Raw genomic sequence first — 14,374 nt, forward strand, 5'->3', positions numbered from 1 at the left:
ACCGGACCTTAATCGGATTGGACCGGGGCTGGAATGGACCGTTTTCTCGGACTGGCAACGAACCAGAATAAACCGGTCCGGATCAAACTTGTTCCAGTTCAGGTCCGGTTTTAGGTCCTATTTTTTTTTGTACACCCCTAGTCATAATAGTTGCAACACACTATAATTGGAAAGTATTTTATGTCAAAAGTTGTACTATTATCCTTATTATAATCTCATGGCCAACTAAATTATACTCTTAATTATCTCACTCCTCCATTTAAATTGTTTTAAATCACATGAGACTCACTTTTGTTAAAAACCGTAAAAAAGGGTGTGTTGCAAGCATTAAAAAAACGGAGGAAATACAAACCAACAATTATTTTTTTAAAATAAATAGTGACCCATTTTAGAACAAGAAAAAAAATTACTCGGCTTTTTTTTTTTTCCTACTTTTGTTTTCGTTGAATGGTAAGTTACAATTAAAAAACGCAAATACCAAATCAACCTAACAAAAACTTTTATTATTCCTCGACTAATATACTATATTCTTATACCCCATCAATAATCAAGTTCAATGTTTTCATCGTCTTGATCAGAAGTACTATCCTTATTATCATATGATTTTGCCTTCTCTTGTAGTTTGTTAAGCCAAACATCTATGTAAAACAACAAGAGTGTGTTTAGATGAAAGGAAATGGGGGAAAGTATAGAAGTATAAGAAGAGAAATTGAGAGAGTTTCTTTCATTTGAATAAAAAAAATTAGGGATGAATGAAATAGGAGAAAGAGAAAAATAGGATTTAAATTTGATAAAAATAATCCCTCTAAGAGTACCCACAATAGGGTATATGATCCTCATCCTTTTTACATTTTTTGTGAAGTTAGAGGATGAGGATTGTTGTAGATACTTTTAAAAGGATCCTCAATTGTAGAGGATGTTGGTGGATCCTCTATAAATGGAGGATGAACATGTATTGGCTCAAGAGCCAAATTTTGGGTGGAATGGTGGGGTGGGTGACACGTGAAAGAGATAAGGATTTTTTTTTAAAAAACACATAAATATGCACCTATAACTATTTCACACTTGGCAATGCACCTTTTTTTGCTGAATTTGTTCAATTGTTCATGCATTTTTGTTCAAGCATTTGCAACGTTACAATTTTGTAACGGATATAAATTAACGGCTACTTTTATTTATTTATTTATTTTAAATTACCAACTTTTGTCAAATATTTTTGTGTATATATAGAGTATAATTTTTTCATAATTTAAGCCACTCCTACATATTTTCCTCATCTCCCTTTGTATTACTAAATTTTAATTTTTATCCATTCAAAATTTAAACATTACCTTTGTATTGGTAAATTTTAATTTCTATCCATTCTTACGATAATAGGAGTAATTATGGATAACAACAATCCAAATTATGGTACCAACCCAAATTCGCAATATGGTCTACATAATATTCCCTTTGAAATTGATCCGAGTATTCTAAGTAATCCCCAAGTTCAGTCTTACTTACAATATCTATCTACTCAATCGAGCCAAAATAATCAAACTTCCCTTCGACAAAATTCAAATCTGGTATTTCCAATGTCCCAACACATTAGCCAACAAATGGAAAGCTCTCTAGGCGGGGATGTAGTAGCAACGCTACTCCAACATCCGAATCTAGGGGAGATCAACATCTTGAAGAGATTGAGGATCTTACTGTTAATTTGTTTTCGGAACAAATTAATGTTGGTTCAAATGCGAACCAACAAAAAAGGCAATCGAAGAAGGCAACAACATCATCACAAGAAAGGTGTGTGCCGCAAAAGAGGGAGAATTTGACCATTAAAGAAGATGAAGCGTTGGTGTCGGGTTATATCAATGTCGGAGGAGATGTTGGTGATGGGATAGCTCAAACTAAAAAACATTTGTGGAATAACATTGTTGCATTGTATGAGCAGACACGCTTAGAAAATCCCAAGGACGGCATCAAACAAAGGACGATGAAAGCTTTGTAAGTAAGGTGGGATACAATCAATGGAACTGTTGGGAAATGGGTAATGTGCTACTCTAAATGCCAACGTGGCAAACCCAGTGGGACGACTGAGGAAGATGTTGAGGATGCGGCTCATAAAAGTTATGAAAAGTTACATGGTCAGCGATTCTTGTTGATGCATTGTTGGAAGCATATGAGAAAGAAGCAGAAGTGGGGTGCTGGAACCATGGTGCTACCAACTTGTAGTCAAGGAAGTTCTAAAAGAGGGGAGCCTGAGTACGTTGGGGGTGAGTCCTCAGAGAGTCGACCCGATGGAGCTAATAAGGCGAAAAAGAAAGGGCAAACAGTTGCTCCAACTGACTCCTCGGCCATTGACTTTGAAACCTTGACATATACTCTAGATTAAATTAGTGACAGAAGGTATGATCAAGGAGAAAGAATGTATGATCTAATTAGGGAGCGAAGTGATGAAAGAAAAAGGCAGAAGGAAGAGGAGGCAAAGTTAAGGATTTACAGCATATTAGCCTCTAACCCTAATCGCGACAGTGAAGACGAAAAGACGTACAAGAAGCTTATGGATGAATTTAAGGGACAATACTATTAGTATTAATAGTTATTGATTGTCATGTTTTGTTATTGTCATGTTTAATTGTATTGTCATGTATTGTTAATGATTGTCATGCTTTGTTATTCTCACTTTTTTATTTATTATTGTCATGTTTTATTATTGTTAAATATATTGTCATGGAATTTTATTGATTGTCATGTTTTATTGTAATGTTAATTATTATCCAGTTTCAATATATTATTGTCTTGTATTGTAACATGTAAACAAAAAAGGACATACTTTTTTTGTGTTGTGTTGTCATGACAAGCATTGACATGTCTTATAATTTCAGACATGCATTGATAAATTTCAGTCAAATCTTCAGAAATTTATTGAAAATTTATCAACACAAACTACTTTTCTTACATCCTACAGTACATTGTTATCCTTACAATCCACTTACCTTATCTTTTAAGGATTTCTATAAAATATCAACCTATCATTCTAATTTTCTTTATCCTATTACTCATTTTATATATTGTATAATTTCAGGATAAAGTCACATACATAACACCATCAAAAGATTTATGAATATCCCTTGTTTTACTAAAATAGTGTTAAGTTTTTTAGTCACCCAATTCAAAATTCTACACAATATTTCAATATCCGTAAAATTTTTTGCTTTAAGAAATGAACTTTGATTGTGGCTCCTCTGATTCTAGTGATGAAATCTATGACTGGATGTTATTAAATTTCATCGAAGAGAAAAAAACCATGCAGGTGGTAGAGGATGCAATAAGAGTTGTTGCTCCCTCCGCCACTAAACAACGTGTTACTAAGGGATCCAACTCAAAGAAAACCAGAAAATTTCTTCCAAGAGATCGTGAAGGAGCTCACGACCGTTTAATATCAGATTACTTTAGTAACACGCCATTGTATGATGATGAAAAATTTCGAAGGAGATTTCGCATGCGAAAACATGTTTTTATTCGCATTGTCGATACCTTAACCGAAGCCGACGATTTCTTTAAACAAAGGCCAGATGCAACTGGAAGACTTGGTGCCTCTCCACTACAAAAATGCACTGCGGCAATACAGATGCTAGCATACGGCACTTCAGCTGATCATGTTGACGAGTATTTGAAGTTGGGAGCTAGTACGGCAAGAGAATGTCCTACACATTTTGTTGAAGGGGTCATTGCTTGCTTCTCATAGCAATATTTGTGTCTTCTGTAGACACCCATTTGTGTCTCCCCAAAACCAAACCCAGTGATGAGTACCTTTCACGTCGAATCATAATCGAATGAAGTGAAAGTGTGGAAAGTTTAGTGTTGCGGAAAGTTTTGAATTCTTTTCTCTTCTCTCTGTTTTTGAAAACCTATTTTGAGAAAACAGACAATCCAGTTTGATTGGTCCATGATATGGGTCCAATAGTAGTGTAGTTGGATAGGGCTTGAAAAGAGCTTTCCAACGATATATTATAAGCCCAATTCTGATGAATATTGAGGAAGTTATGACCAAAATACTAAACTGGGCCCGGTTTGAGCCTTATATGCGGCCCAATGATCTAGAGGAGGGCCTAATATGGATTTATCATTCCTAATTGCGGTTTTAGTCTTCTAGATTCTTCTAGAAGGTTCTTTTCATTCCTAATTCAATTAGCATTGATAAATTGATTTTTGTTGACTTTTTAGAGTTTTAATCAGAATCAAAGAACGTTTTTTGAGGAAAATACGATTTTATCCTCCTGTACGGCAATTTCTATCTGATTTTAAGAAAATGCGTGAATTTCTGAGTCAGCGCCAAACGCCAGCTGTAGCGCCTGACGCTACGCTTGGCGCCTGAAGCTAGCCTTAGCATCTGGCGCTAAGGTCAGCGTTTGGCGCCAACTTGGTTTTTTTTGTGTCAGAATTATGTTTTTGATGTTTTATCTTTTTGGCTGATTTTCTCTATAAATAACGTCGTAAAAACTCCGTTTTGATTCACCAATTCTCACCAACCCTCATCAACATTTTCTTGATTTCTCTCTCTCTCTCTATTCTAAACTAGCCTTCTCTCAAATATAAAAATTTCGCAGTCATTAGACTTAGATACACCTAGCCATATTCGAAGTTTCCTTCGCCCTAGACGTGAAAGGTTTTAATTTCTGAGGGTTTGGTCCCAAATCTCTATTTCAATTATTTAATTTAATTGTTGTTTATTATTTTCCTTGAAGTTATTAACGTGTGTATTTTGTTATTAGAAAGAGGTACGAGGCACCCAAGTTAGTGCTTTAATTGATTTATTGATATTATGATATAGAAATCATGCTTAGATTGTTATTATGATTCCTAGCGTCATGTTAGGGTGTTTTAATCATCCTAGTATCATGTTTAGGGTAATAATATAATTTTTAATATCAAACATGACAATTATGATTTCTGCAATGTTTCCTATTTTCTTTCCTAATAGCATGTTAGTATCATGTTAGGGCTAAATATTTAATTTTTATTGTTTAGTGACATGCTAGGGTTTGTTATTAATCTTGTTAGTATCATGCCTAGGATCTTGCTATTATTATACTTTAACATGATTATTTTAATTATGATTATTTTTATATAATTGTTATAATTATAATTTTGATTATTATTTATGATGATTATTATTATGTTGCTTGATATTTATTGTTATTGCTTGATCACGCCTTTAATGCATGTTTAAAGGGAATTTGTACTTGTAATCACGCTTAATAAGATAATTATTAATCTTGTTTGGGTTAATATGATTATAATTCAAGTAATCGCCAATAATAGTTTTATTTGTGCATTAATATTCAACCAACATAGATAAACAGGTTTAGGGTTAATCCTATTGCTTGCATGTTAGTCATAAAGCGCACATGAATACGATCAGAATAAAGTAGAGGTCTATTATTAGGGCAGGTTCAATCTCTTTTAGGTTGGATTTGTACCTTCATCCCCGAACCCTATTTGGTTCAAGACCTTATGGAGTTGACGATCTCTTGGATCGTTAAGGGGTGTAACCTTCACCTCGTGAACGGTTTACAAGTTCCTGAAAAAACTTGTTGGCGACTCTTTTGCTCTATCTTCTTTCCCTTTGTACGCCACCGTACTTTAGTGTATGATCACAGTGGGGTTCGAGCTAGGGATTAACGCTTGAAATATTCCATCTATAGTTTTTGGCGACTCCACTAGGGACGATTTCTATTTTAATTCCTGAAATTTATTTCGGCAATGATTTAGAATGAGTGGATGAGACTCGAAAAGTTCTAAGTATTTCATGTGCGTAATTTTTATTAACATTATTGTCATATGCATAAAAAAGATCTCATTGGAAAGACCATCCGTAATGAGTTAAAACATGGTATTTTTACACGTAGGAAATTTGAGAAATATCTTTCACAACTAGGACCGAAATAACACTACGCAAAACTGAAAAATTTTATCGAGCACAGAAAGCTGCTGAGGCATGTAGGAATTAGCGTCAGCGAACAGAATATTAGTGCCAGACATTTAACTGTAGCGCTAGACGACAGTTCTGTCGCCAGGCGCTACAGCTAAAACCTGGCGCCAATCTCTGTTTGCTGGCGCCAAATTCTTCCAATACCGAGCCAGAAATATGCGTTCTAATTTCGACCAGTTTTTCGCATTGTTTGCTCGATCCTATTTCCTGATTGAGTTTTTCTCACTTTTCTGAAACCCATATGTGTTCTACATATGGACATAACCCTCTGGAAATTCATGCTCCATCTACCTGATTGAACGCTCTGAGCAACAAAGGGTACATCCGAGATTGTTGAATTCACCAAACCATGGAAGCGAGTTTTTTTTAAAACTCGCGGTGTCCTATCCACTCGCGCCAACCCTTCACGGTTAGGCTTCCGCGCGGTGCATCCGGACAATTAACCATGGACCCTCTATTGACTAAACCATATCCCGAACTTTAGAGAACTAGAGCCATGGTTAGGTTGCAAAGTCATTGCATCATATTGTGCCTACTTGACTAATTGTGCATTATTTTTTGTGCATATACTATGTTTTCTTAATCGTTTGTTTGACTTGTGTTGAGATTTAATGAATTAATGACTTAAAGAACTTTGCCTAATTAATTAATTTAAGTTAATAAAGTCTAATATTTTAATCAGAATTGACCTAGTACGACTTTAGGCATACCCCAGTTGATTAATAACACCGAAAACAGTTCCAGATTGAAGCTCCAGCAATGGCGCCAAAGTCTGGACTGTGGCGCCACTCTGTGGAGTGTGGCGCCTGGCGACAACTCTGTCGTCTGGCGCTACACTATAAAGAGAGGCGCCAGTCTTGTTGTTTTGACGACAATTCGGATTATAGATCAAGTCATCACCTAGTGTCTAATTAACCAATTTGCTAATTAATTCGGTTAAATTTCGCTGTCAATAATACTTTGTTAAGTCATTAATTGAGTCTAGTCACATAGTCTAGCCACATGGCCATGACACGAGTCTTAACATGTCACCTATACTCACTAGTCTTAGTACACACTTTGAGTATATATCACCATGACCATGTCTTAGGTTCATGCATGAGTCGGTTTTTTTCCGTCATTTGAGTTGGGGGGTACATTCTATTCCTAATTTTTCATATCCCTCCATCTACATCACCTTTCTTCACTTCATCCATTGCATGCTTAATAAAGTTTGAGTCAAATAATTAACAATGAATATCCCCAAATTCCTTTTCCACAGTACTTGGTCGAGGAGAGAAGGGCGATTAATCAAGGACAACCTCTTTATTCTACTTTTTGATAAACCAATTCGTCAAAAGAGAAAGGCAAAAAAGATAATGGCAAGTCAAGAAGAGGTCAATGAACTTAGGGATCAATTGAATGACGTGACTGAGGTGTTAAAGGCTTTAACCCTCAAAATTGATGACCCTGTGAAGCAACAACAAATAAACCTTATGCAAGAAAGTTTGAGCAAGCTATCTAGTGACTATAAATTTCAGGGCATTAGTTCACAAGGGGTCTCGCTGGACAAGGAACTCCTTCCGCATAAGTTCAACGCCACTGACATCCCTAAATTCAAGGCAACAGATAGCCCTTACTTTCATCTAAGAGATTTTGAAACTATAATGAGCATTAAGAGTATCGATAAGAAGGTTTTCCCCTCTCTGTTCTCACTATCTCTCGAGACCGTTTGCCAGCAATGGTTCTTTTATCTAGAGAAAGAAAAAACCTCCACCTGGGAGTCCATAGCAAACGCTTTCATAGATAGATATAAGTGCAACATCCAAGACGAAACAGACCATAGACAACTCGAGATGTTAAAACAAAAAGAAAACGAAGGGTTCACTTCTTTCTTCAACAAATGGAAGGAAACTTCCGCTAATATGGTCAACGCTCCTATCGAAAAAGAATCTGTGAGGATGTTTATCAAGAATCTCTAAGAGAAGTATTCGAAGAATTTAAAATATCAACATAATTTGAATACTTTCAAAGCCGTTTATGACATCGGAATTGAAATCGAAGATGACCTCGCAAAGAAAAAAGCTACTAACAATAGTAACCACGGGGGCTGGAAAGGAAAGAAGAACGACAATCCTTCTTCTTCCGAAAACGCCCACTCTAGTAATAATGTTAGCACCTTGGACCATAACGGTGTCTTAGCCATAGATAATCAAGGATATAAAAAGAAACCTAGGAGAGAACTCAAGCCCATTGGAATGACCTACGATGCTGCTTTCGACCGTCTTTACGATCGAGGATTAATCAAACCTATTGGCCCTACTGAGGATCCAACGCCAGAAAATCGATCTTCGAGATGGAATCCCAACTCCTATTGCAAGTACCATCGAGGAAACAGTCATACCACTGATGAATGTTATAGGTTTCAAAATCTCATTCAAGATCTCATAGAAGCAAACAAGATCCCATTGCCTCTAGCTAGCGAGAAGACTGGATGATGTCGGAGCAAACGACACAAGACAAGAGGCGAGCTTCAACGACAAGATTTCATGACCTCTTTTTCTATTTCTTTTTCATTTTTTCCATTCCCCAATAAGTCTAGCATAGGCACATTTCTTTTCCCTTAGATTAATTTTGTAGAATCTTTCTTTTTCCCTTTTAATAAAATGAGCATTTTATTCTCTTACATATGATCATCACATCACATTGCATTGCATTGCATAAAAAAAAAAATCCATGTCAAACTAAGCACAAGGTATACCAATGATTTGAGGAACCCCTAGTAGCCACATCATATTACCTTTCACCCTTCAAATATGCAATCCTATTTTTGATAAACCACTTTGAGCCTCGTCTAACGATAGACCATCCATTTTTCAACCCATATCTACCTAACTTTGGGATAGGATGGTGTGTAACTTATGCAATTACAAAAAGCTTGAGTGATTTCAAAAAATAAAAAGCAATAGAAATAAAAAAAAAATAATAAATAAAAGTGTACAAAAGGGCAAGTGTTCCAATGTCTTTGACATGAACATGTCTTTGATATGAACACGTCTCAGATTGCGTCTTTTATCGAGTGCTCGGTACCGTGCCTGAGAAACATGAATGTTGAGTGAGTGATAGACCGCATGATCGATATTGCCCACACTTATAAAAATAAGATAAATGCTAAAGCAAAAAGAAATAAAAAAAAGAGAGTGAGAAACCTCAAGCATAAAAATATAAAGATTCAAAAGCAAGGTTGCACACCTTGGGGGGATAATCGAGGGTCTTAAGCCTGTATCCCCTTCTTCTATAACCTTTAGTCTAACCACGTTACAACCCTTAAAAAGACCTTTTTGAGGTATACACATACTTGTGCGAGGTTCGGCTAGAGCTACGTTCGGCCTGATTCCTAACGGATACGTAGGCAACCTCACATCGAGGTGCGGTCGTAATAAAAATGCATTCATATTCATATTCACACTCTTACACCGTGATCATATCAAGGGATTCCCTATGTTCATCCCTATTCATTTAGAGCTAGACTTTGGGGCTTGATCCCTACATCATTAGCTTACCTAGCCTAAGAGTCACCATTATTTGACTCTTCTAAAAATAATATTTTCTCCACACACTTAGCCTTTGTGGCCTAACTTTAGTGTCACTTTCACACACATCACAGATACATGACCAAATAGTATTTCCCTTAGGAACCCTTTGTCATGAAATCTTAACATAACGCTGAATCATGACTTGTCATGTGAAAATCACTCATCAATCATATTCATCATTGCATCGAAGTATAAAGAGCTTAGCCTCCGTGCCTAGTTACCCAAATACTTTCATCATTGAGTCAACAATTGAGATAGCTTAGGATGAATTAATCCTTGCACCTTGAGAGATAGTATCAAACAACATTTGACTAAGCTCATTCAACATGCACCTTCAAAAACTTTGATTCTTTTTTCGCGTCTTTCTTTTTCGGGAGAAAGTCGGTACCCTCCACAAAAATGACAGAAAATTTTTGCTTTTTTGCATTTTCGAGTCACACGATCACATTACAATGCACACACGAGTCATGTACACATTGATTCATGTCGTGTCATATCACCTTGATTTAAGTCTAACACATGTGTCAAAAACTTTGAGTCGAGTCAACCTCGAGTCAATCACAGCGAGTTAAGTTTATACCTTGAGCCGTGTCAAGTCAATGAGTCAATCAACGCTAAGCCTTAGGTCAACCCTAAGATAATTAAAGAGATTTGTAAAGTCCTATAGTAAAAATAAATACAAGTGCAGCAGAATAGGGAAGACCCTACTCCGGCGCCAGACGAAAACATCTAGCGTCTGGCAATAGTTTTTAGCGCCTGGCGCTAGATCACAGCGTCTGGCGATAGAGTTAATTCTTGGCGCCAGAGATATTTCAGTAGCGACAGAGCTCGAAGCCTCTCAGAAAGTTGATTTCGACCTCATACAGCAATTTCGGGTTCCTTGGTATGCCAGTTAGCCCCTATAAGCAATGTGACATGATTAAGTAGTTGGTTTGATTACAATCGCAATAAGTGATCGACTTGACGAAAGATCGTCTCACTTAGCTTAAAGCGCCTAAACATTGGCTCATCACGGAGGCACCGACATAATGGTTCACAAGTAGCAAAAGCGCTAACGTACTGGCATAACGGAAGCAAAGTTCAAGCGAGTTTTAGAGATCGGCCAGCGTTGGTCTTCAGAAGTTTTCTTCGGAATATTATCGCAACAAACATTTAAGTATTAAAGCTCTTTTTTTCAGAGACGCGTGGACAATCCTTTAAAAACTCTTTTGTTTAGAGACGCGTGGACATTTCCATCAAGCTCTTTTGCTCTAGAGACGCGTGGGCATATCATCAAAGCTCTTTTGTTCAGAGACGCGTGGACATTTCTTTCAAGCTCTTTTGCTCATAGACGCGTGGGCATCCTATTATCAAGCTCTTTGTTAAGAGACGCGTGGACACATCATGCAGAAGTTCATATTAAAAAAAATAAGCTCTTTGTTCAGAGACGCGTGGACATGTATTTCAAGCTCTTTTGTTCATAGACGCGTGGACAATCCTTTCAAAGCTCTTTTGTTCAGAGACGCGTGGACATTTCCATCAAGCTTTTTTGCTCTAGAGACGCGTGGGCATATCATTAAAGATCTTTTGTTCAGAGACGCGTGGACATTTCTTTCAAGCTCTTTTGCACAGAGACGCGTAGGCATCCTATTTTCAAGCTCTTTTGTTCAGAGACGCGTGGACAATCCTTTCAAGCTCTTTTGTTCAGAGACGCGTGGACAATCCTTTCAAGATCTTTTGTTCAGAGACGCGTGGACAATCCTTTCAAGCTCTTTTTTCAGAGACGGGTGGACATATCATTCAAAGCTCTTTTTTTCAGAGACGTGTGGACATGTCATAAAAGCTCTTTTGTTCAGAGACGCGTGGTCATATCATTCAGAAGCTCTTTGCTCAGAGAAGCGTAAACATATAAAAAAAAAAAGAGAAGCTCTTTGTTCATAGACGAGTGAACATCGAAACAGCAAGATGGCGTTCCCTAGATTGTGGAGAGTTGTCAAAAACAACTGAAGGTGATTTCAAGCGAAGTTGTCTTCGATCATGTTCCCTTAGACGTGGAAGATGGTCACAAAGTGGAAGAGGATCGTTTCAAGTGAAGCAATCTTCTATATTGGAAGCAGTTACAAGCGTAGCAATTTTCAAGCGGGATGACATTCTCTTGGCAGAAGGTCATCAAATCAGTAAAGCGGCAGCAAATTGGTTAATTTAAAAGGCGTGTGCTCGACGGTGCAAGATACGCGTTTCTTAACTCTTTTATCTGTTTAACTAACGCTAGTTTGCAGGTATCGGCGTTACAAGAATTATTTAGGATCGCAGAACGTTCTGAATCATTCTCCGTCCCTATCGATACTTTGACTTTCGTTTTCGAAACTTGCGTTTCTCCAAACTCAGTCAAAGTGGGGGCTTCTGTAGACACCAATTTGTGTCTCCCCAAAACCAAACCCACTGATGAGTACCTTTCACGTTGAATCATAATCGAATGAAGTGAAAGTGTGGAAAGTTTAGTGTTGCGGAAAGTTTTAAATTCTTTTCTCTTCTCTCTGTTTTTGAAAACCTGTTTTAAGAAAACAGCCAATCCAGTTTAGTTGGTCCATGATATGGGTCCAATAGTAGTGTAGTTGGATAGGGCTTGAAAAGAGATTTCCAACGATATATTATAAGCCCAATTCTGATGAATATTGAGGAAATGTTATGGCCAAAATACTAAACTGGGCCCGGTTTGAGCCTTATATGCGGCCAATGATCTAGAGGAGGGCCTAATATGGATTTATCATTCCTAATGCAATTAGGAATGGTTTTAGTCTTCTAGATTCTTCTAGAAGGTTCTTTTCATTCCTAATTCAATTAGCATTGATAAATTGACTTTTGTTGACTTTTTAGAGTTTTAATCAGAATCAAAGAACGTTTTTTGAGGAAAATACGATTTTATCCTCCTGTACGGCAATTTATATCTGATTTTAAGAAAACGCGTGAATTTCTGAGTCAGCGCCAAACGCTACATCAGCGCCAAACGCCAGCTGTAGCGCCTGACGCTACGCTTGGCGCCTGATGCTAGCCTTAGCGTCTGGCGCTAAGGTCATCGTTTGGCGCCAACTTGTTTTTTTTGCGTCAGAATTCTGTTTTTGATGTTTTATCTTTTTGGCTGATTTTCTCTATAATTAACGTTGTAAAAACTCCGTTTTGATTCACCAATTCTCACCAACTCTCATCAAGATTTTCTTGATTTCTCTCTCTCTCTCTTTTCTAAACTAGCCTTCTCTCAAATATAAAAATTCCGCACTCATTAGACTTAGATACACCTAGCCATATTCGAAGTTGCCTTCGCCCTAGACGTGAAAGGTTTTAATTTCTGAGGGTTTGGTCCCAAATCTCTATTTCAATAATTTAATTTAATTGTTGTTTATTATTTTCCTTGAAGTTACTAACGTGTGTATTTTGTTATTAGAAAGAGGTACGAGGCACCCAAGTAAGTGCTTTAATTGATTTATTGATATTATGATATAGAAATCATGGTTGGATTGTTATTATGATTCCTAGCGTCATGTTAGGGTGTTTTGATCTTCCCTAGTATCATGTTTAGGGTAATAACTATAATTTTTAATATCAAACATGACAATTTTGATTTCTGCGATGTTTCCTATTTTCTTTCCTAATAGCATGTTAGTATCATGTTAAGGCTAAATATTTGATTTTTATTGTTTAGTGACATGCTAGGGTTTGTTATTAATCTTGTTAGTATCATGCCTAGGATCTTGCTATTATTATGCTTTAACATGATTATTTTAATTATGATTATTTTTATATAATTGTTATAATTATAATTTTGATTATTATTTATGATGATTATTATTATGTTGCTTGATATTTATTGTTATTGCTTGATCACGTCTTTAATGCATGTTTAAAGGGAATTTGTACTTGTAATCACGCTTAATAAGATAATTATTAATCTTGTTTGGGTTAATATGATTATAATTCAAGTGATCGCCAATAATAGTTTTATTTGTGCATTAATATTCAACCAACATAGATAAACAGGTTTAGGGTTAATCCTATTGCTTGCATGTTAGTCATAAAGCGCACATGAATACGATCAGAATAAAGTAGAGGCTTATTATTAGGGCAGGTTCAATCTCTTTTAGGTTGGATTTGTACCTTCATCCCCGAACCCTATTTGGTTCAAGACCTTATGGAGTTGACGATCTCTTGGATCGTTAAGGGGTGTAACCTTCACCTCGTGAACGGTTTACAAGTTCCTTAAAAAACTTGTTGGCGACTCTTTTGCTCTATCTTTTTTCCCTTTGGACGCCACCGTAATTTAGTGTATGATCACAGTGGGGTTCGAGCTAGAAATTAACGCTTGAAATATTCCATCTACAGATATCAATGTACTCAGCGTTCACCTGTTTTCGACGATTTGTTAAATGGTCGATCACCACAAATTAGTTATGTTGTGAATGGGAATACCTACACTCAAGGGTATTACCTTACCGACGGTATATATCCCAAGTGGGCGGGTTTCATGGACGCTATCACAGCTCCTCAAAAAGCTAAGAAAAAGTTATTTAGTAAGAGACAAGAGAGTGTTAGAAAGGATGTTGAACGTGCTTTTGGGGTATTACAAGCAAGGTTTGCTATAATTCGTAATCTCGCATTGGTGTGGACCCCTGAGATACTATGGAAAATTATGATGGTATGTATTATCATGCACAACATGATTGTAGAAGATGAACGAGAATCATATCAAAACTATAGAGACCCAAGTGATGACTTGGCTGAGGAACAACCGGAAAATGTAGCCGGTTCATCAATTGGAAATGCTAAGGGACCATTTCTTGTTACTCGT

General features: G+C 36.7%; 1 protein-coding gene across 1 annotated transcript; it reads left to right on the forward strand.

Annotated features, from left to right (window-relative positions):
• Positions 1-3,205: 3,205 nt before the first annotated feature.
• On the forward strand, positions 3,206-3,730 carry LOC145627738 (uncharacterized). The gene has a single exon (XM_081680090.1). It carries the CDS (start codon positions 3,206-3,208, stop codon positions 3,728-3,730), a length of 525 nt encoding a protein of 174 aa, XP_081536216.1.
• The last annotated feature ends 10,644 nt before the right edge of the window (positions 3,731-14,374 follow it).

Source organism: Chenopodium album, chromosome 4 (assembly GCF_948465745.1).
Source record: "Chenopodium album chromosome 4, dcCheAlbu1.1, whole genome shotgun sequence".
Classification (NCBI taxonomy): Eukaryota; Viridiplantae; Streptophyta; class Magnoliopsida; order Caryophyllales; family Amaranthaceae; genus Chenopodium; species Chenopodium album.

Coding starts and splice junctions, on each gene's coding strand:
- LOC145627738 (XM_081680090.1), top strand. CDS start 3,206: ATGAACTTTGATTGTGGCTCCTCTGATTCTAGTGATGAAATCTATGAC.